The sequence below is a fragment of the Wasmannia auropunctata genome, unplaced genomic scaffold, assembly GCF_000956235.1.
Source record: "Wasmannia auropunctata unplaced genomic scaffold, wasmannia.A_1.0 LD336085.1, whole genome shotgun sequence".
In the NCBI taxonomy this organism is placed as follows: domain Eukaryota; kingdom Metazoa; phylum Arthropoda; class Insecta; order Hymenoptera; family Formicidae; genus Wasmannia; species Wasmannia auropunctata.
The window spans coordinates 2,234,236-2,255,769 of NW_012026805.1; the positions used below are offsets into that span (position 1 = coordinate 2,234,236).

The 21,534-nt window shown below is 40.7% G+C and overlaps 1 protein-coding gene across 1 annotated transcript in view; it reads left to right on the plus strand.

The window, feature by feature from the left end:
* The window catches only part of LOC105448489 (ankyrin repeat and KH domain-containing protein mask-like), a 129,182-nt gene that overhangs the window by 75,444 nt on the left and 32,204 nt on the right, over positions 1 to 21,534 (plus strand). The window contains exon 3 of the mRNA XM_011687079.1: positions 9,315 to 9,415. Coding sequence (XP_011685381.1) covers positions 9,315 to 9,415 — 101 coding nt within the window. The remainder of the gene's footprint in view (positions 1 to 9,314; positions 9,416 to 21,534) is intronic.

Consider the following 21,534-nt stretch of genomic DNA (forward strand, 5'->3'; position numbering starts at 1 on the left):
TCCACGAAGAATACTGCTTTTGGAAAGAAAATTTCGCGGTAGCTTCGAGAGCTGAGTACACGAGCTTCGAGGTTGACGAGAGGTGGTTCGCGGGGAGGAGGAGGCAGGAGGTAGAGAGGTGGAGGAGGAGGGGGGGGAGGCAAAGGCGCGCAGAGATCCGGATTTAAGGCGGCGTCCGTGAAAGCTCTCTAGAGGCGCCAGAGACTTGGGTCGGGGGGTAGTTTAAGAGAAAGAGAAAATGGCTGGGGATGGAAAAGCAGGCAGGAGAACGACAACGACGAGGACGGGCGTGTTGGAGTGTAAGTGCTAAGATCTCGGAGTGCATTAACATGCCCCGGAGGCAAGCTGAATACAACCCTTCTTACATCCAGATCTCAAGCCGAGACCACCGTCAACCGAGGGGGTGAGGGGGAGGGGAGGGGCGGAGGAGGAAGAGAGAGGAGGTTGGTAACGATGACGTCGGGGGCAGAACAGGGCAGAACACCGCAGAGATTCCCATTTAATTACATTAAAAATGTTTTATCCTTCGGCCTTTTCTTCTCTGTCTCTTGAGATTCGAGACAACGATATTTTTTCGTGGACGGATTGGAGAGCGTTATTAGTCTTTTCTATATAATCCGCAATGAGATAATCGAAATGTGCCGCTTTTTAAAACGGTGTGATGTAAATTTTGTACAGGGAGAGACAGTACCAATGTATGTACATATTCAGGAAGTTAAAAATTATTATTAAAATTACGATTGTTTCAAAAGGAGACTTTTAAATTTTTAATCGACTGTATTCAATTTAATTTATATGTATAATTTAAAAATATACTGGAAAATGAAAGTGAACAGAGGCAATCACGACAACATTGATATTTACTCGTGCGATATATATTTGAAATATTTACTGAAAAGGATTATCTGCTTGAATGTGCGTAATTTGGAAATATATTCAAGGCGATGCTAGAAAAGTCAGAGAGCCATCACGAAGGTGGTTTGGGCTAGCGGCTCGCCTTACATTATTTAGAAGGATCCGAGAGGACTACGACGTCGAGCACTGGCGCATGCTAATCACTCGACCCAGATTGAATAATGAATCAGTATTCTTTCCCTTCTTTCTGGCCACCCACACTTTCTCATTGCGGTCGTCCTCGGCGGAGCCACCGCTACGTGACAGGCTTTTTATTACCTGGCGGAAGAATGCCTCCTTATTCCTTCGTTAGAGCCAGCCGGTGGTCGTTATTCATACATATATGCGGCCCGCGCTGCGTCCGCCATTAATGTCCTTGCATTCCAATTACTGATACAGTGGAAATCTTTTAGAACGAAAAATTGATGGAATTTTAAAAGGCAGAGGGAATTAATGTCAATGTTAATTAATTTATAAAGAATATTTTACATCTACACTGATTAAAAATAACAAAATATTTTTATTGATGCACAAAATATAATGGGAATATTAAAGAGATATTATATAAGTTAATAATCAGAGAGAAATTTTAGAATATGAAAGCCTTTATTTTACAGATTTTATAAACAATGATAAACAAATTTTATGCATATAATTATTAGTTAATTCAAAGATGTTTTGTATTCGCATCGATTATTAAGGACGAGAACCTAAGGCAGGAGCATCAAGTAGAGGACCATCGCATGGAAGGGCGTTAGCATAATGTCTTCGGGTTCGGTACATACATAACGCGCACACGTACAACGCGGATACGTATAACGTGCTGGCACCCCGCATAGTACTTTACTCCTTAGTACTTTGTGTGCAAATTATGCCCAAGACGAGACAGAATGGAAGAGCCTGGGTTTCGCCAGGATGAAGCGAGCCCCCCGATGTAACCTTCGTACGAGATTCGAATGAAAATTTAAGAGAAAGAGTTTACTGCAAGCTTCTTGTTTCGCGACGTCTGGAGATGTCAATGCGAGATTTGACTCAAAATGAAATAGTACAGTATATTTGAAATAAAGAGGCCACACTGATATATTTTCAGATAACTGATATTATTTATCGTCATTTTGATTAGGTTATTGCTAGTTTACATGATTAATTTGCGATGAATTTTATCAATAAAACGTAGATAAAACTTTTAATTATAGAAATAGTTATAAGATATATGAACATAAAATTATATAGCAAAAGCAATGATACAAACATATAAAAAAAATTCTCTGTCATTTGAGCTTTATTCCTACGATATAAAATGGGTTAATGAAACGCATGAAAAAGAGTAATCCAAGATCTTTAAAAGGATCAAGAAGAAGATTACAGTACAGCGTATCATAAAGGCTTGAAATTAGCTTTTGAATTAACTTTTACGTGTGCCTTGACAATTTTAATGATAACTATAAGAGAGAGCGAGAGAGAGCGAGAGAGAGAGGGGGGGAGAGAGAGAGAGAGAGAAAGATAAAGAGAGGATTTGTATTATTACTCTTTAGGGATCAGGGTCTCTAGTTCTGCGACAAGCTGTACTCTCCATCTTATAATAACAGAGGCCTACCCTTCCTCGAATGCCAGTGTTGTGTTCTCCACATTCTCATGTCTGCAGATACCGATTAAGCTAGGAATCTAGTTGATTCGTGTGAAATGCATGTTGTAACGCCTAATTATTTATATTTTAAAACTGTTATATTATGCCCTGTTCAGCATAAAAAATTATATGACTTGAGAAATATTATCAACAATGACACCTTTTTATTAATTTTTATATTTTGTTAATTGGACAGAAGAAGTTATATAGAAAGAGAGAGATAAAGTTAAAGTAAATAGTAAAGAATTAATAATCAGGGTGGAGATTAGAGCGTGTTCAGTAAATTAAAATTATGCAGTGAAAAATGGCAAAAAAATTTTCTTAATTTTATATGTATATTTTTTAATATATAAACAAACATTGCTTTTCACCTCTATGGACACTAAAGGGATAGCAGACTGTAATCTGGAGAAACTCCACCGCCTCTCTCGTCAGTCCTTAAAGTCGTTTTAGGGGAAAACAAGACATTTATAAACACCCACCACGAGATTAGATTTGTTAAGATAATGAGGCGCCTGGTTTAGCGAGGAGCTTCCACCGTGCCTACAACTATCACCCTGAAGAGCCTGCAACCGCCGTCTCTCCTTAATCCCGGATATGACCTCGCATGGGGAGACGGTTAGACCATTGCACGGTGCAGACTTGCGGGAGGATACGTGTGTGCTCACGAGCCCTCCTAACGAATTCGCTGAGACGAAAACTCGTCATCATTACGAGTGTTGCAGACGTTACTCGTAGAAATACATTGCGATGCGCTTCCTAAACTGAAACATTTAGGACCTATGTTTGTTAAGTGCGAACGCATTAGCTTGCCGCCATACGTATAAAACGTATATCTGCGAATTTTAAAAATTAATAAAAAGCTTCGATTATAAATATATTTACAATTATCTTACTTTATAACGTTTGATATCCCGTGTAAATCGAATTTCGTTTCCAAGCTCCGTGCGAAAAGAGGGGTGACAGGACGATTCCTAAGAGCGTGAAGGATAAGGCAAGGAGCTCGCGAGTCTATGGCCCTTGAGAGAGACGTCGAACACCGACACAAGGTCGATCGGGATTTATCCTTACTGCGATGCAGAGGCGGCCGTATCCGGCGTCGCCGCGTTATTTCGGCATCGGTGAAAAAAACATGATAAAATTTAACGGTCCGTCAGGCCGCGGCACATTCCCGCTCCCGGGGCAGCCAATAAATACCGGGAACAAGGCGGCTACAAATCTCAAGATAAACAGGAGCCCGTATTTTTCTACCCCCTTGACTTCCGCCGCGCGCTCCTTCTCCACGAGCCCTGTGGAAAAGGGGTCTCCGCCGCCGCTGCCCTTTTTACATTCCTCGTATGAATTATTAGGTGGCCGGACTTAAGGGATGGACACACACCGCGGTATTTAATTTTCACTCCCCATTAAAAACAGGACGAATTTTTCCCTAATCGTATCCCTGACGATGAAAGTGCGGTCGGCAGTTTGTCACCGACCCTTCGGTTCTATTATCAATGTATTACCGGCGCCTCGTCTCTCAGCGCGCGCGCGCAAGTCGTACGTTAATTTGAGAGAGCCCGGCTTTTCGACATGATTGCTTATCGGGTAAGAACATTTTCGGATGTGCGCATTAACGAGGCGAGGGATCTTTGGGTGTCGGGCGAGACGAGTACATCGGCGTGGGCGATGCCAATTAAGGAGGACGGCGAGGAGGCTGCGAGCACCGGGGAGTATACGAGCTAAGGTCTGAAGCTACTGCCGATGATGTATGTGGTGGAAAATACTGGAGGCAATCTGTCACGCCATCGACGTCCCACAGGCGCCTCTACTCCTCTCCTTCTCCAGTCCCCTCCACTCCTTTTTCTCGCGACTGAAAGTGTATAAGTATATCATACCACGAGTAATCCTGTTCGTTTGCCATGAAAAAAAAATTAACTTTCGTATTTTAGTAAGTAGATATTAATAGCCAATTAATAGTCAATTAAACTATTATTTTAAATAATTTCAATTAATATCTAGAAAAGGATATTTGATAATTTAGTTGAATAATATTTCGTGCTGTGCACTTATTACGGCAAGACTTGTAGAAAATTTAAATAAATATGTAAATGAATTGTCCACCGAACAGGATTCTTTTGAGGATCTCTGAAGACGCAATTGGCATCACCGCTCTTTTCTCGGCACACGGGATACATGCCCCTCTCATCTCTCGCAGTCTTTTTCCTCCAGCTCCTTCCGGGTATATGGCTGATTAAACGCGCAACTATGTAACGTAACGCAAATATACCTCGGGCTCGCCTTGGCTTTCCTTTTTCGGTGTTTCTCATCCCCGGACCGCGGCCCCGAAGTCATCCCCGTTCTCGATTCCACCTTTCGACTCTCTTTGAATTCCAACCCCGGTCACTTGACGGAAATATTTATCGAGGGTCTCCGACGGGTCTCCTCTCTCCCCTTTCCTTACCTTCGTTGCCCTACTGCTTCGAGCTAGACAGGACGACGACAGGGCGAGACGCGGTTCCACGTAGTTCAACCCCGATACCTTTCGTCGGAGCTCTGCACCGTTCCCTCCCTCGACTATCGCGCCCGTTCTCGCTCTCTCGCGAGTTCTTTGATCCATTTTACCGAGTTTGTTCGGTACGGATTATTTACTCTCTTAATTACATTTCGATTCTACCTCTCCTCTCGTCTTCTCAAGTCGTTCATTCGTCGTACGACTGAATGACTGATTGTCAGTTCGGCAGTGCCTGCTTTTAATGCGTTGGCGTGATCGAGCTATGTAAATCCCGCAGTCTACTACATCAGTGTAGGTATATAATAAATAAGTAGATATATAATCTTGTATTCATTGAGAGTTCATAGTAGAGCTTCAAGATTCGTTTGGATTTGACGCTATCCGGATATCCGTTTATTCGGATTATGATTATAAATGCGATGCTTCAAATTTGGGTTATCTGGATATTAGAATTTTCTAAGATACCTGAGTAATACTCGTATTATAGAAGTGTCAGATTTAAATCCTGATTTCGAGTTAAGTCCACTTTATTTGTTTATATTTTATTGATGTTATAATACTGTATAACTGCTGAAAGCGTGTGTAAGACGACCATAATTCTTTATGCGATTTTGAATATTCAATTTTTTGCTTTCTTGTTTTTTAACCCAAGTTTATAAATACAGCTTTTTTCTTTAACAAAATCAAATTAAATTTTGTTAACTTAATTTACTCTTTAATAATTTACTCCTTAATAATTTAATTTAATAATTTTAATAAATAGTTTATATTAAATTTATATGTATAAAATAAATATTCAGTATTTATTATTTAAACAATTATATTTACAATTAAAAGTCATTAAATACATCAACGTTTTCTTTTTTTCCGGATATGCATTAAATTCAGATCCGAATTCAGATTTGTATCTGAATTTATAATAGATGCGGATCTAAATTTACCCGAATAATCCGGTTTTGAGTTTTCGAAATCAAACCGATCTCGGATATCCGAATATCTGGATATCTAAATATTTAGAAGCCTCTAGTTTATAAAATATAACAAGGATAAATGCTTAAAAATTAGCCAAGTAAAGTTTTATGAATATGAAATAATACACTCTTATGTTTTATGGCTGATATCGATATTTTTTAAATAGATAAACACGCAAGTGCACAGATATATTATATTAATTCCGATAAGCGCGTTTCGATATTTCGACAAGATGATGACGTTTTTATATTCCTTCGGCTTCTCTCATCCTTTCTCGGCCCACGACGGCGGAGAATGAGAGCGCCAGGACCTGATTTACATTTCTTTCTCTTGTCGACATAAAAATTCCGCGGCGATAACTTCCTTTGTTCCACCCTCCGTGGTCGCGGGAACGACCGACCCCTGCGGCTCAAGAACTGCGGGGGGTGCCGTCGTAACCTCGTCTAGTTTCTCGTCCATATTACATTTTTCCTTAATTAAAGGCAATACACACCTTTTGGTAGCAGACGCGAATCATCTCTTGTCGTCGGCCGCGATGGAGAGAAACTTGCATTAGTTATCTCTAATGTGCAGATAAGATTATACATTAACTATTAAATATGTAATATAACTGGTGTACAGTATATTAACGGAAAGAACGATTTTGCTGGAAAGTCTAAAAATTTTAATCTGAAAATAATTTTGTTGGAAACTCGAAAATGCTAAACATTGCTGTAAAACGGTTTAATATTCTAGCAATCAATTTAAGTTTCCAATAAAATTATTTAGATGGTCCTATAAGAATTATTTTCAGACCTGTATCCAGCAAAATCGTTCTTTCCGTGTATGCTACATGGAAAAAAAATTCCTGTTGCCATAACATAATAATTGTAATAATTTTCACCCATTAATTTAAAAGGGTTATAGGAGTTAAAATAATTTGGAAGGGACTTATATAGTTAACTGAACTCTCGGCCTCAATGTTGTGACGTGCAACTATATCATATAGGATATACATTATATCTCTCAATCATACTATTGCTGTACAGACTATATTAGAGAGATAACAATAATGCTTCGGTTGAGGCTACCACATAGTCCATATATAAAGATATTCTAACCGAATGTTATTTAACCCAAACACTACTTGTGACAACCGTATTGATGAGCATACCTTAACAGATGTTTGTCATGTAACATCAATATAACTTAAATTCACATGCATTTTTTTCCAAATATAGAGAATATTATTGTAACGTCCACAGCAATTTTTTCCGTGCAATTTTGATACAAAATAAAACCCAATTAATAAAACAAATTAATAAAAATATATGAAAGTATTTTAATATTTTATATTTTAAAATTACTTTTATTATTTCGAGCGTATTTTGAAGATTTATATAGATTATAAAAAAATAAAAAATTTTGATGTAGAGAAACTAATTTTTATTTTAATATTACGTATTTTGAAATTATTTATTGCATTCAATGTGCATCTATATTATATAACAGAAAAACAGAATTAAAATATTTTAAATAAAAATTGTATATTGTTATACAATATAACAGTTGGGTTATTTGATTAATTTTTTATCATAATAATAAGAAAACATATTTCTATTGACTCTGACATTGCTGATATTGATTAAATAATTAATTTTTAATTATCAAATATATTTGAAGACTCTAAAACGTTCACGATCCGTCTGCGTATTACATTCGTGTTAATTAAGATTCAAACGCGGACAAATGATGACAACAATTCGTTGGGCTCGAACATCCTTCTATGCGACATTACGCGAACATAAAGTTCAGGGCCCGGTATAAAACGCCAATCGTCCGAGCAGCTTGATCGCTTTTTAAGTTAGACGATAATTACCATTATATTTTCGCGGAAGTTTTCGCAATCGTACCTTGAGAATTGCGTCGAAAGTGTCCAGAAACGACGATCGAGCGGACCGTAACCGTGCGACGTTTCGCAACTTTATACGTTCCTGATAATCTTCCGGAGAGCTCCCGGACGGTTATTCGCGGTGGTCGTCCGGATTTATGAAATGGCAATAAAATTTATATGACTCAGTGGATCGTTAGGGGTGCGGCTCGCTCGTTCAGATTGATGTCGGTTGCGCCGCGAGTCTGGTCCACTTGCCCGAGGCTACGTTTGTTTCTCCCTGCGATCGTCGTAGAACGGTCCACGCTCATTATTAATCCCTTGGAAATCGCGACAGTCATTTTATAATCACCGTGCAGAATGAAAAAGAACTATGTTTACTATCTGATATTTGAATCAATTCGAAATATTATAGAAGATTAAATGTAGTAGTGCGCATATTGCATATTGAAATTCATTCTTTTTATTTTAATTGTAAAAACTCATAGCGCATAGATTGATTTTTGAGATTTACATTGGACGTGTAAATTTCATATATACATTAGTTTTAATTATGTTTCATTAATTCAATAATTCATTAATTTAATTTAATTGCGTAATCTACTTATTTATTATATTTGTGAGTAGTGTGCGAAGAAAATTGATATATATATTTTAATATGACGCAAAGATCAATGGACAGATATGTGAGTTAAGTAAAATTTTGTAAACCAAGCTACGGTCTTGGCAATTTTGTATGATTGAAGTGATCGAATAAAATTCTATTTATTCTATATTTAAGAGCGTGACGCAGATTAATTGCTTTTAAATTTGTGCATAACTGTAACATCAATTAAATGAAATAAGTCGATTATTTCAAAATTTTTGCATGAGTTTATGTTTTTATGAAATAAAAATATATGTACTTTATTAACTTTAATTAAAGATGCTATCAGATGCTATTAGATAAAATAGGTAGATGATTCCGTCAAATATTCGTTACGTAATGTATTAAGAACAAAGAAAATTTAGCTTTTATAATATATTTTATCAATTAACCTTCAATAAACATGGACGAAAGAGTTCGCGACGTGTCTTCTGCATAATCTTGCTTTTCCACCGTTTGAGCTCGAGCAGCGGGAAGCGAAAAAAAAGGTGCTTCTGATAACTCACTTATGCAGTGAATCACGCGTGTGCTCTGCCGAGCATGATGCCTCGAGGACATGTCTGCTCTACCTGTTGCTCAATTCCCCATCGACGGTAGCAAGTATCGCGCGAAGAATTCGACGGCCTCTTTCTCCTCCTCCGCACTTTCTCCCACCGATCGCGACGCGGAAGAATTCGCAAGCCGCCAAAAGCCGACGGCAATGTGAATTCTCAGAAAGTAAAATAATTTTCGTAGGCGTTAAGTAACTGGCGGCTGGTCGATTTAATTGTAACGTTATACGAGTAGTGACCGCGTTGCGTTTGTTTTGTTGCAGGTGGACGACCGAGTCAGATCACCGGGAACATCACGATGCCTGACCGCTACTACCATGTCGCTCTCCATCTCGCCCTCTAGCCCCGAAGAACCTGTTACGCTGTAAGTAATATATATGTATATATCACGCAAATTTCAGGGAGCCGTCTGCCGCGCGGTGCTTCAGATGTTGTTATCAAGATGGACGGTATCAAACATCTCTACGATGTCTATCTCTGCTAGAATAGCTCCGCTTGCCTCCCGCTTGTAGATAACAAATGAGGATCGAAGAGACGCGCGTCGAAATAATACATTTGTATTATGGACAAAACAAAATTTATCTTGAACATTAAATCAAGGTACGGAACAACGTAATAATGATTTATTACTTCTGTGATATAATAAACTAAATCTCTAAATGCACAATTTTTTTTTTATAATATTAAAATAAAATTGCATAATGTTCGGCACGAAAGTACAGCTTAGAGAAAAATAAAACAGAAAAGGGAATGATGACAAACGATCAAATATATATTTTGCTACGTGCATAATGAATAATATGGCGATTCGCTTCTCTGCATTATTTAAGAAAATTAAAAGTCGCGGTAAATTTAGGGATGAGACTCCGCGCGATCCTCTTGCAGCTTCCTTTCCGCGATCCAAAAAGCCACTCAGGCAAATTAGTCCTGCGATACAGCGACGGTGTTTCTCGTGTGGCGCTACACCGCCCGCTTTCGAGCGTTTCTTCTCTCTTACTGTCGCCGGCTCTTTCCAGCCGCACCGCATAGACGGTAGGGGCCACGCGGAAAGACATACGAGAGGAGGGAGGGAGGGAAAAAGAGAGAGAGAGAGAGAGAGAGAGAGAGAGAGAGAGAGAGAGAGAGATGATATTTATGCCAGTTTTTTATTGCGCTTTAGCTCGAGAGAGCAGAATGGAAACAATATGTCACCCCCGGTAGGGAAAGCAGGGGTGCAGTTGCGAGGATGGGAGAGAAGGAGGCTGTGTGCGGAACTTCTTGTAGGTGGCCCGACCGGCGGTACCTAACGTTAATACTAACGCCTCCGCGCCGTGCTAGCGCCCTCCGACCGACGTCATGATTTTAAATGAACAACCTCTCCCCCCCGTTTCTCCCTTTTAGCCCGAAAACACGGGCGAATGGCGCGGGATCGCTGCCGCGCGCGCGTTTCCGCGATACCGCGCGCGTGTTAAGCGATTTTTGAATTTGCCCGCATTGTGCCCATTATTTCCATCTCGAATTATTCAGCGTAATTGATTGGCGCAGCGTACGATTAAGAGTGAGTGTGTATTTTCCGTGCGGAAAACACTCGCGCGCGTATAAATATTTGTGAGCTCCAGGCAGAGAGCGAGTCAAAATAAATTGTCTCGTTTGCACGGCATAAAGAGATTTTAGCCTCACAGTGATAGTGGAGAAAATAAGCAATCGTGTAAAGGTACCGTATGTGTGTTATCTAAAGTTTGATAATTTCGTTTTTCCGTACGTAGATAATTTGAAAACTTTTTTCGGCGGAAAGATGATTAGATAGCTCAGTTTTCCTCGGGATAAATTTCATTTCGCAACTTACAATTTAAAAATGCATATACCGAAGACGTGCAAGCGCCGGGTAACGGGGCGCAAGAAAATGAACCTGTGCAGCAAGAGAGAGAGAGAGAGAGGAGATTTCGCGTGCACTCTCGTGAGTAAATATAGACCAAACTGTATAAATAAATCTCCGGTAATCTCGCGGCGAGACCGAAATATTCGAGGTTGGACAATTTCCGGCGGTTCTGCTTATCGTTCGGAAGTGCGCGGAAGAGAAAAGGAGGAGAAAAAAAACCCCCGAGAGAGGAGAGAAACGAAAAAAGGGAAAGGAGGGAGGACTCGTTATTCGGGGTCTCAAGAGTCATCGGATAAGTGCATATCGATTTCTCCCTATTGGCGAGGGTCGGGCCGTCGGTAAGATCGAGGCGAATGGGAAAAAAGAAGGCGGTAAAAAGGGCAAAGGCTATAAGTAACGGACCGTCTGGTGGAAAGCGCTCGAGGGCGAACAGTGATTTAGAGAAATTAAAACTTTAATTCATGTTCGGGTTCATGGGGGAGGGGGCGAGTTGTGTCCTCTCTCTCCCCGCCTCCTCTGTCCTCTATCCCTCTCCCTGCTCCCGACCGCTGCTCCACCCTGTGGCATTCTCTGTCCCCGTCGATCGACCGAAATCCCGCTGCTCTCCGCGCGTAAATTGGCAAGCCCAACTAGTGCTCGTTTTGCTTTGCCATTCTCGCCGCTCTTCTGTATTTTCATATGAATATTAATCCCGTGTTACGTAAGCTTACATGCCACGGAGCAATATATTCATTAGGGAATGCGTGTAAATGCGAGATAATTTATTTAAATAATTTACATTGTTCACAATTAGTTATTGAAATAATTCCTTGGCTGAAGTTAAATCATATTCTCTGCTGACATAGTTATGTATTATAAATAACACAATTGGCGGTCCAGAAAATGTAAAAGATTGTCTTGTATAATGCAACGGGAACGTTATTCAGCAAATGATACTTAATAGCTACTTGTTTATCGATTGTGAACCTGTAAAATTGGATAATTTGTAATAGGAGGTCGGGCGAGCAAATGCCTCAGAGTCGGTCATCCGCGTCGTCAGATGGCAATTATATCACTCTGATTTAAGTTGCACATGTATTTTATAACTCAATAACGTCCAATGGGTCCGTATGGCCGATTACACAAGAGGCGAATACAAATTTAATATTGCTGAATAAAGGAGCGCGATGTATACGCCACCGCTTATATAATGTATATTCTTAAAGCATTTTCTCCCCGAACTGATATAAATTATCCATAAGCTCTCTTCTATGGATATTTTTCCGAAAATGTATTGGCGTTCATTCCCCAACTTCGTGTAACATCAACGTAGTTAAAGAAAACCATTGCTATGAATGTAATTTATGAGGATCACGTTTTCGCAAACTTTGTTATTAGTTTCAAGCGGATTATCTTTGATACAATTTTAATTTGAAATCTTCAAATTAATTTTGCTTAATTAAATGTTTAACTCAAATTTCCGAAATGTTATGTATAATTTTTATTATGAGAAAACGCGCGATACTTAACACATTTTCACACTGTCACTTTTTACGGTGTAATATTGTTACTTATAATCGTGAAGAATTCTAAAAAGCAACGCGTACTCGCAGACAAAAGCGTCATGATAAATCTGCATTTCGGAAGACGTCCTTACAAACTTTTATGAGCCATGCAGGATACAGAATATGAGGAAAGGACGTACCCTTTATCTTCCTTTCCCTTAGTCTGCTGTCCCTATCGCGGTTTCTCTCTCTCTCTCTCTCTCTCTCTCTTTCTCTTCGTCCATCCTTCTTCCGTACTCTTCTTCTCCCTCTCCTCGCCACTGCGCATCGCGCTTTGGCTTTTAGGGCAACCTCCGCCTCCAATAAATTCCCATCACCAGCTTCCAGGTACGCCTTCGTCGAGTAAATCATACCGTAAGTGAATCCGAATTGAATGCAATGAGTAAATATGGCTCTCGTGTAATGAAAGGCAACCACGAGTGTCTGGCAGAAGCCACGACAACCGATTTCCAATTCAAGAGAATCTTTTTTTGCCATATTATATTACGTACAACTGCAATTTAAATTTATTCTCGACATCTTACGCGTGCATTTCCTCACACCTTGCGCTCACGGCACTTTCGAGGAAATTCCAGCTCTTTGCGTCTCCATATCGCGACCGTTATTATTTTTCTTTATTGCGCGCGAAGCGAATACGGCCGATTTACGCGTGTTTTCGACGTGGTTTCCGCCCGCATGTATGCGTGAATGCGGAGTCAAGGAACAGCCAGTCGGTGGAAATGCATAAATACATGAGTCGCGGGGCAACGAGCGAAAGAGGGAGACAAGGCTTGGCCCGCATATGTAGCGCGCGACTCGTGCCTCGTAATAACGTGTGGATAGCGGCTCTCTTGTCGTGAAAATATGGTCTTTCAAAAGCCTGTAGTTTCCCCCTCGAAAAACGGGCACGGTTTCGCCCGCCGTCGAAAAAAGGAGCGAGACGACACATGAGAAATGACAATCTTATTCCACAGCTTCCTGTCACTAACTCCGCTCACGCTCGACGATTCCGCGTCTACGGCGCAACTTCCCTTTTGTCATCGCACCGTGATAATTTTTTGTCATATACGCATTGTTATCCTTGGAAATGTATTTTAATAAGATTTATGTTAAAACTTTTGCAAAATTAAAATTTAATTAGATATCTTATTATGCGCATAGTAAAGTATTAAAGAATACGAGTGTCTCCCATTGATAGTCTTTCAGCCGACTGTAACGCAATTGACGGTTGCGAGGGACCATTAAATTTTCGTGAACGTGACTCTCGAGATTTTTCCTAATTCCAATTGCGATCGACTCGATTAAAAGTCCGAAGGAGACCGCCACATGGAGGAGGAGCGGAACGACGAAGCGATGACTGCGTCGCGAGGAGCGCGGAAACTGAATACAAGGGGATGACTCTGCAGGCATTAGAGAGGCGAGATTCGCATTCCCGCATTACTGTCACGCGAGTAATTACGCACCGTCGAAAGCAACGGCGCGGCGGGCGGTGGTGACGGGGGGACGGCGGTGGATGCAAGGGACGAAAGGAGCGGGTGGAGTCGGAAGGGTTGCCTGTCGCTGCGCCACTGGCTCGGCGTCTCTCCCGGCGCGGGCGTTGCGCGATTCGCAGCCAACGGGAGAAACCAGAGCTAATAAAAGCCCACAATTACCTCCGGTTCGAGCCATTTGTCTTGACGGGCGTCTCATGCCCGATATAATTCACCCTGGCAACAACACATTGTTGCCTAATGAGGTGTAAAACATTCCGAGATATCTGGCTGTCTCGGGCTGCGAGGGCGGTTTCCGTAGAGGCGATTCACGATATCGCGATAGTCCTTTCCCCGCCGCGCCTTTGCGCCTCGGTCTGATTCTTCTCCGTTTTCGAGAGTCCTCGTGGGATCTCGGCGAAATTTTCTACCCGCGTAGCGACCTTTCTTTAGGAGTCTCAGTCACGAGAATTAATCGCGAGACAAATTTTTGATAAATCTTAAATTGCATCTGCAAAGAAACCTGAGAATCGATTCGGAATTTTTAGTAAAAATTTTTAATATTTTTTTTAAATAAAATATATCAAACATACGTATTTTATTAACTACACAAATTCAAATTATTTCGATATCAACGAATATACAAAAGTTCGTCACGCGTAATGTAACTTCTTCATTTTCAAGGTTAGATATCTGAGCACTTATTTCAACTTGTAAAAGTTAATAAAATATTGTTATTAAATAATATTTTTGCTTTCGAGAATTGATGTTTATTTAAATCCTTAATGGTTTTACTATAAAGCAATTCATGCGTTCATTGGCGATACTAAAATGATTCTTTATCCTTTACTTCAGTTTTTAATATTTACAACTAAAGAAACGTCTCATGAATTGAAATGTCGTATAAAGTTGAGTTCTACGAACGTGAATTTCGTCGAATAGATAAATTGCAGAAAATCTGGATTGTCAGGTCACCCAGATTAATTTCTGCCATTCGGTTTCGTAAGTTACATCGAGAGATTCACTGATTCGAAGCGCGCTCCGCGTTCCTACGCCTCTTCATCTCGAAAAGTTCACAGGATTCAACACAAATCATACAGTTTGTCGGGCAATGTTTGCTCGTTGCGCTGCGCGTATCCTTCCGAGATTTTTCCGCCGGTATGGCAGGAACGTGCCCCGTCAATTTGATTTCCCGAGCCGAGGGATGTTACTACGTGCCCTTTTCACTCATTCTCACCCCGTCTCCCTCAGCCGTTCCCGCTCTCTCTTTTCTCTTTGTCTTTATTTCGCCGGAGCGGCAGTGATTTGCTGCGATAAAGCCGCATCGACAGGCGACGCACGTGTATCGCGTGTCGAAGGACACGCTCCTTCGCCTCCTTCCTTCCCAACGACGGGCCCTCTCTCGGCCGCCCTCCGCGCACGGCAAAAGGCCGATCGGAGGAGAGTTTATGATATATTTGTAAGCATGTTATCCGATACGCGCGCGCGGCGTGCATGCCTTTCCGTTACAACTGCCTGTCGAAATAAACAGCCGGGGAATCTTTTTTTCATCACGCATACGCGCGCATATTCCGATAATGCTTCGTTAAAAACAGAGAAATTAACGTCTTTTTGTGTGCATATTTCTGCACATTTACTTATAAATATTATGTGTATATGCGCCAGCAGTGACAAATTTTTATGTAAAATTTGTATAAATTCATCTTTTCTACTTGGTATTATTAACTATATTTATAACAAATTTTGAATGTATTATAATTATTATCCATTTTTTGTTATATTACAAGACATAATAATAATAATTGAAAATAGGAAAATTTTTACATTGCTTTCTTAAGAATTATAAAATAAAATATAACTGCTACATTTGTCTTGAACCTTTGATATTTCACTTTGAAATTGTCAGACTTGATACGTCGCGGCAATGCTTGCAATCCGTCTGATTTATTACGCAAATTTAACAATACGGGAAGCCACTCGTGGGGAGAACGATGTTCGAATTCATTGGCGTGCATTGCTATACATACATATAATGTCGCGAAGCGAGCCGCGGCGGGAGGGTCCTCGAGTTTTAAGGGCCGTCATCAGTGCGAGGCTCGAGAAATTGCATCGTAATCCAAGAACGGCGCGAGGCGGACCGCTTTTCGGGGAGGCAATTCCAGCTACCCGTAACAATCTGGCGGCGGCGTCGGCGGAGGCATATTATTATGGCCATAGTCCCGGACAGTTTATTCCAGGTTCGTTTCCAGATTTACTGCCCTCCCCCGTTTTTGCAGTAAGAACTCGTGACTCGCCGGCCTTAAAATCGAGCTGCCCTGAATTGCACGAGATATTGAATCGCTCGTGCGAACTTTCCATTCACATTTTAGAAAATTTAAAAGTACTACTTATAATATACGGTAGCAATATAAACCAATGATGTAATATTGATATAATATTAATGTAATATGATAATATACGATGGCAATAACAGTGATGCATCTAAACCTTACATTAAATATGTGTTAAATGTATGTATTTCTCTCTCTCTCTCTCTCTCTCTCTCTTTCTCTACATATTACAAATGTTTCATTATATATTTGTTTTTATATTTTGTTACTTTTTTCATTTAAATCTCAGAATTATATGTAATAAGCATTTTGTTAGTACCTTTTCTTCATCCTTTTATTTACAGCAATTAATTGAATTGTTAAAAAAGCGATATATAAATATTTCTTTTTTATCCATTGCATTTTTGTATATTTTATCTTATATATAATTTATTACAGAATAAAAGTAGTAATTGTGTCTCGTACTATGATTACGAATTATGAGAAAGAAAACTCTCAAACATTTGTTGCCAAGAGTAGACAAGATAATTCTTTCAATTTAAATTTATTTGAATTTCACGCTACCTGAAAAATGCATCAACATATTGTTTATATATAGATTGATTATTGCGAAGAATATTACCTCGTTGAATGGTAAGCCCTGATAAATAAGGAGATCCAGATTCGAGTTCTGGCTGAGGTATTTTTTTTCACAATAAATTCTTTACAAGTTTTTTTGGAGGGGAGGGGAATTCTTATGAACGCTTGTTAGCATCAAAAATGTTAAGTTGCTCGTTAATTTAATTCGTTACAGTGGATTTCAGCTTCATGTAAGAACTGTGTTTTAAAACCGTCAAAATTACGGCCGCGCACAGTGTGTGGAGCTGGATATTGTAACAATATAAAATCATTATACACACCAGTATTCTTGTCGGCTCGCATTAGGCTTTACTTCGTTATGTATTTCTGATTTATTCTTGAAACCTAATTTCTTTCAATTTAAATTTATTAGAAAAGATAATATTTTTGCGACAAGTTACTAGATACATGGTAAATTCATCAATTTGGATCTCCAAACCAACCCGAATAAACGTTGTCCCGCGTATAAGAAGCGCGTATACACATACTGGTACTTGTCACTATGACATTATCGATCCGATGGCACGGGTCGGACGTCGGTTGGTCCGAGCACAGTCGCTTCTTACCAGCCCCCTCGCTCCCTTTATCCCTTTCCCCGTACACCCGTCTTTGCCGCCCCCTTTGCAACCCTTTAAGGTCGCCTTTCCAGCGGATATCAGCATTAAACCCCTGGGAGACGTGATGTCCTTTTCAATTTCTCCGCCGCTTGTGGGGATGAGCCGAGAATGCGAAGCTTCGAACGGCTCCGAAGTTCGCAAACTCCATCATACTTTCGCTTACGTTTTCGCATATGATGGAAAAAGGTGACGCCAGCTTTTTGATGCGAGCTGCGCGATATAGTAATTGTCCATCCGGGTGCCTGATTCGAAAATTATCCGGATTACATCACGCGAGGGCGTACATCTATTATCTAGCTAAGAGCTTCTTCCAAGAGGACTAAACTCGAAAAGACGAAATTTTATAAACAGGCGCAAGAGAGAACGTTCTCTCTTTCTCTCTCTCTCTCTCGCAATGGCGCAGTCGCCAGCTTTCGTAACTGCGAAAATTTGCGGCCTCCCACCGCCAACGGGCTCGCTATAAATCAGTTGAAATTTGTTATGCGCGGCACGCAGATGGTTTTGTTATATGAAAATATGTGCCGCGCGGGGATGGTGTGTAAGTATCCCTCGGTAAAACACGTCCCTTATATCCCGCGCGTACCCTCGGCCCCGGTCGCCTCGCCCCGCTTCTTACGCCCTCCCGCCTCCCGCCCCCCTCCCTCCCTCCCCCTCAGACAGGCCCGAGGCGTCATGCTGTTCTGCGCTCTCTTTAATTACACCCCGAAACCGGGACGCGTGACGTATTGCCGTGTGGCGAAAGGGACAAAAAAGCGACCTCTCGACTTGAAGCTAAAATCGCCGATCTGCAGCTCGGTCGTTAATCAACGCCTCGATCGGCGATACTTAATGCTTCCAGAATACATTTCGTGCGCGTAAGAATTACCGAGGAATTTTAGCCGCGCAATCTTGATTTTCATGCCTTTCTTCAGGTGATCTACAATAAATTTTTATAATATCTGTATCTCTCGTAAAACAAAATTTTGAACCTCATGCGTTTACGAATCAATAATTTAAAGGGCAATCTTAAATATCTTATCAAAAGGTTTGTTTACGACGACTCGAATATCTTGAATTTCCTCTTGGAAGGTTGTGCTTGAAATTTGTTGAATGCTGAAATTTTTGGAGGATGAAGACGTGAAGGATTTATTGGAAGAAAGTGAGGTCCAGCGACGTAGGGGCCACTTAAAGCATTGGCTCGATCGAGCGCTAAATATTTGATTCAAGTCGGACTGGAATTGGTTTAAGACGTCAGCTGGTAAGTGAGGGTATGCTCATGGGACGAACGGAAAAAAATAGGAAGGAAGGAGGAGAAAGCTCGACGAATGGACGGACAGTTAGTAGCTAGACGACAACGGGGGTATTCCCTCGAGCTGAACGGCAAAATGATGTCCAACCAAACAGCTCAGCTGTCCCGGTCACAGCATTCTTCTCTTGCTACATCAACGATCTGAACTCGCTTTAAAATCTTCTCTGTCTCGCTTACTCTCGATCCCTTCTTTCGCCGCGCTGTAGAAAGCGAATATAATCTCCAGAAGTAGAGCGATCCAGAAATAAAGTCAAGTTTCGATGCCATTAGCTTCGGACGAGAGAAGACGCAATTTAAGAGAGACACTACTTGCGTCGTTAACATTGTATAACGTGCGCCCAGACTATCACCATTCAATGTATCGCGGGGACATAGTAGATCAGCGATGGTGGTTAAGATATTGACTTTTAAATGAACTTAAATATATATAGTCATTTCTTGTCAATATTTCAACGTATTTGGACGTAATTTGGCCGCGGTTATGTTACTTTCTTCGAGTAATTTCTTGTAACAATTAATAAGTCTGCACTTATTGCCGTTTTCATGCGCGAGTCGTTAGCGGCAGCGAATGAGGGAGGCACGAAGGTCGAAATCGCAAAATTCATGCGAATCCACGTGGTGCCAAGTGGGGTGCATTAGCCAAGTTCCCCATTATCCACGCGTGAGAGACCCCTAAATTATCCGGCGCTCGCCTAGCGCCGATCTCGCCCACCCTCGAACGTTGGCGAGAAAAAGACGTATGACTATGCCTTTTCTCGAGAACACCCCCGCCCGACAGGCTCCGGGGTGAAGTTACCAACGCGTGATTTTCGTAATTGCAAAGAAACTCGCTGCGTATCAATGTATTTACAAGGAGAATGTTTAGATTGTCGTAATTTTTGTCGAATCTTGTTTGTTGGCCACGATTTTTCTTCGCAATTTCTCTTTCAATTACATAATTAACCTGATAAGACTGATACTGAAAGATGCTACAATATTTTCTGACTAAGCGCCAGTATCTCGAGGGTAGTTGATTTAATTCATTACGTCTTCGATATAACCGCCAAAAGATTGTTACCTAATTGGGGTTTAAGAATATCAGGATTGTCGAATGACATTGAAAATAGAGAGAAAATCAAAGAGAAAAGAAGCAGAAGCAGATAGAGAGCAAGAAAGAGAGATAGAGAAGAAGAGATTTGTATATAAGTATCTGTATGTATAGAATGAGCAAGATAGAGAAGAGTGAGAGAATAAGACAACGACAGAAGGCAGCGAGAAATAGAGAAGGAAGGAGGAGAGTTAGAGGGGAGGGAGAGAGAGAGAGAGAGAGAGAGAGAGAGAGAGAGAGAGAGAGAGAGAGAGAGAGAGAGAGAGAGAAGACGAGAGACAGAATCCGAAGAACCGCCAGGAAGATAGAGAGTTTGGGCTATCTCTCGGAGCACAGTTCCAAGGAGCTTCCTTTAGACTTTAGTGACGTGACGTCGCCTAATACCCTAATCCTTGCAATGGAGGCACCATCGTCCGTCTCGCGTCGTCGTGTTCTGTTTAACCATCTTCTTATGACCGCGCTACGGTCAGAAATTGTTAATTAATTGACGAGTATACATATATTTCTAAATTACTCGCATCTATTTCAAGATTAATAAATCTAAGGTTTAATAAATCTTGCTCAACATATTGAACGACTATACGAACTTATACGAACTACTTAGAAATTCAGCATTAAAAACTATGCCCAACGTACGTGATAATAACAATCAATATTATACATTAATATCCTTAAACATTCACATTACATTTGTTATTAAAATTTTTTTTTACAAGTTTTTTGTTTAACTTGTAAATAAAATTAAATTTTTGCGACAAAAAATATAATGTTATAATTTTATCTTTAATGTAACTTAATTTATAAACTAGTTTTCATAATATGACGACATAGTAGCGATTTTCATGTTTCCAAACAGAGAAATTTTGTATTATTTGATGTAACTACACACGTATAACATTCATGTCACTATAATGTGCAAAAATTAAAGCATATTTGATATCCCGGGATATATTAAAGACGCTCGTAATAACCTCCAACGGAGACTTCGACGGTATCGACGATGTTTTCTTTTAGCGAGAATTTAAGCCACATCTGCCAGGCTGTCGCCCGTACTAGGACTATGCTTTCTAATTATTCCCCACAAACCATAAGGGATGACATGTAATTGGTGGGTGGACCGGGACGCATCGATCCCCAACTCGAAGGGATTCCAGCTCTTTCTTGCGTCGCGCCCCCCCTCCCCCTTGCCCGGTCCGTTCTTTATCCAGTTCCACTATCGAGGGCCAGTTTCAAGAGAGCATTGGTCCGCAAAGAAAAGTGATAATGTCTTAAGCCGCCGGTGCGATTTAACTTCCGATTTTGGACGGGAGGGCACTCCCGCCGTCCCTCCTACCGCGGTCCATAGCAAGAGTTCGTCGCTCTAAACTCCCGGCTACGTGGTCTGAGGAGGGTTTAAGGTTTAAGGGAAGCTCTCTCATTCCTTGGGATCCTAGGGAGCTCCGCTAAGCGCTGACGTTGATCCCGCTCTTCTTCTGCCTCCGCCACCTCCAGGAGCTTGGGTTTATCTAATTCCAGTTGTAGGTTCCTCCTATCGCTGTAAACCTTATGAGCGTACCAAAGGGCGAACGTTGTGCAGTTAAAGGCCTAAAGTCTTACAAGTCATCAGAAAGATGGGTAATTTGCTAGTTCGAAATAATTTGTAATTGTGTTAAGATATTTTGCTGAGATATTTTCTTAACCATCAAATTCAGGC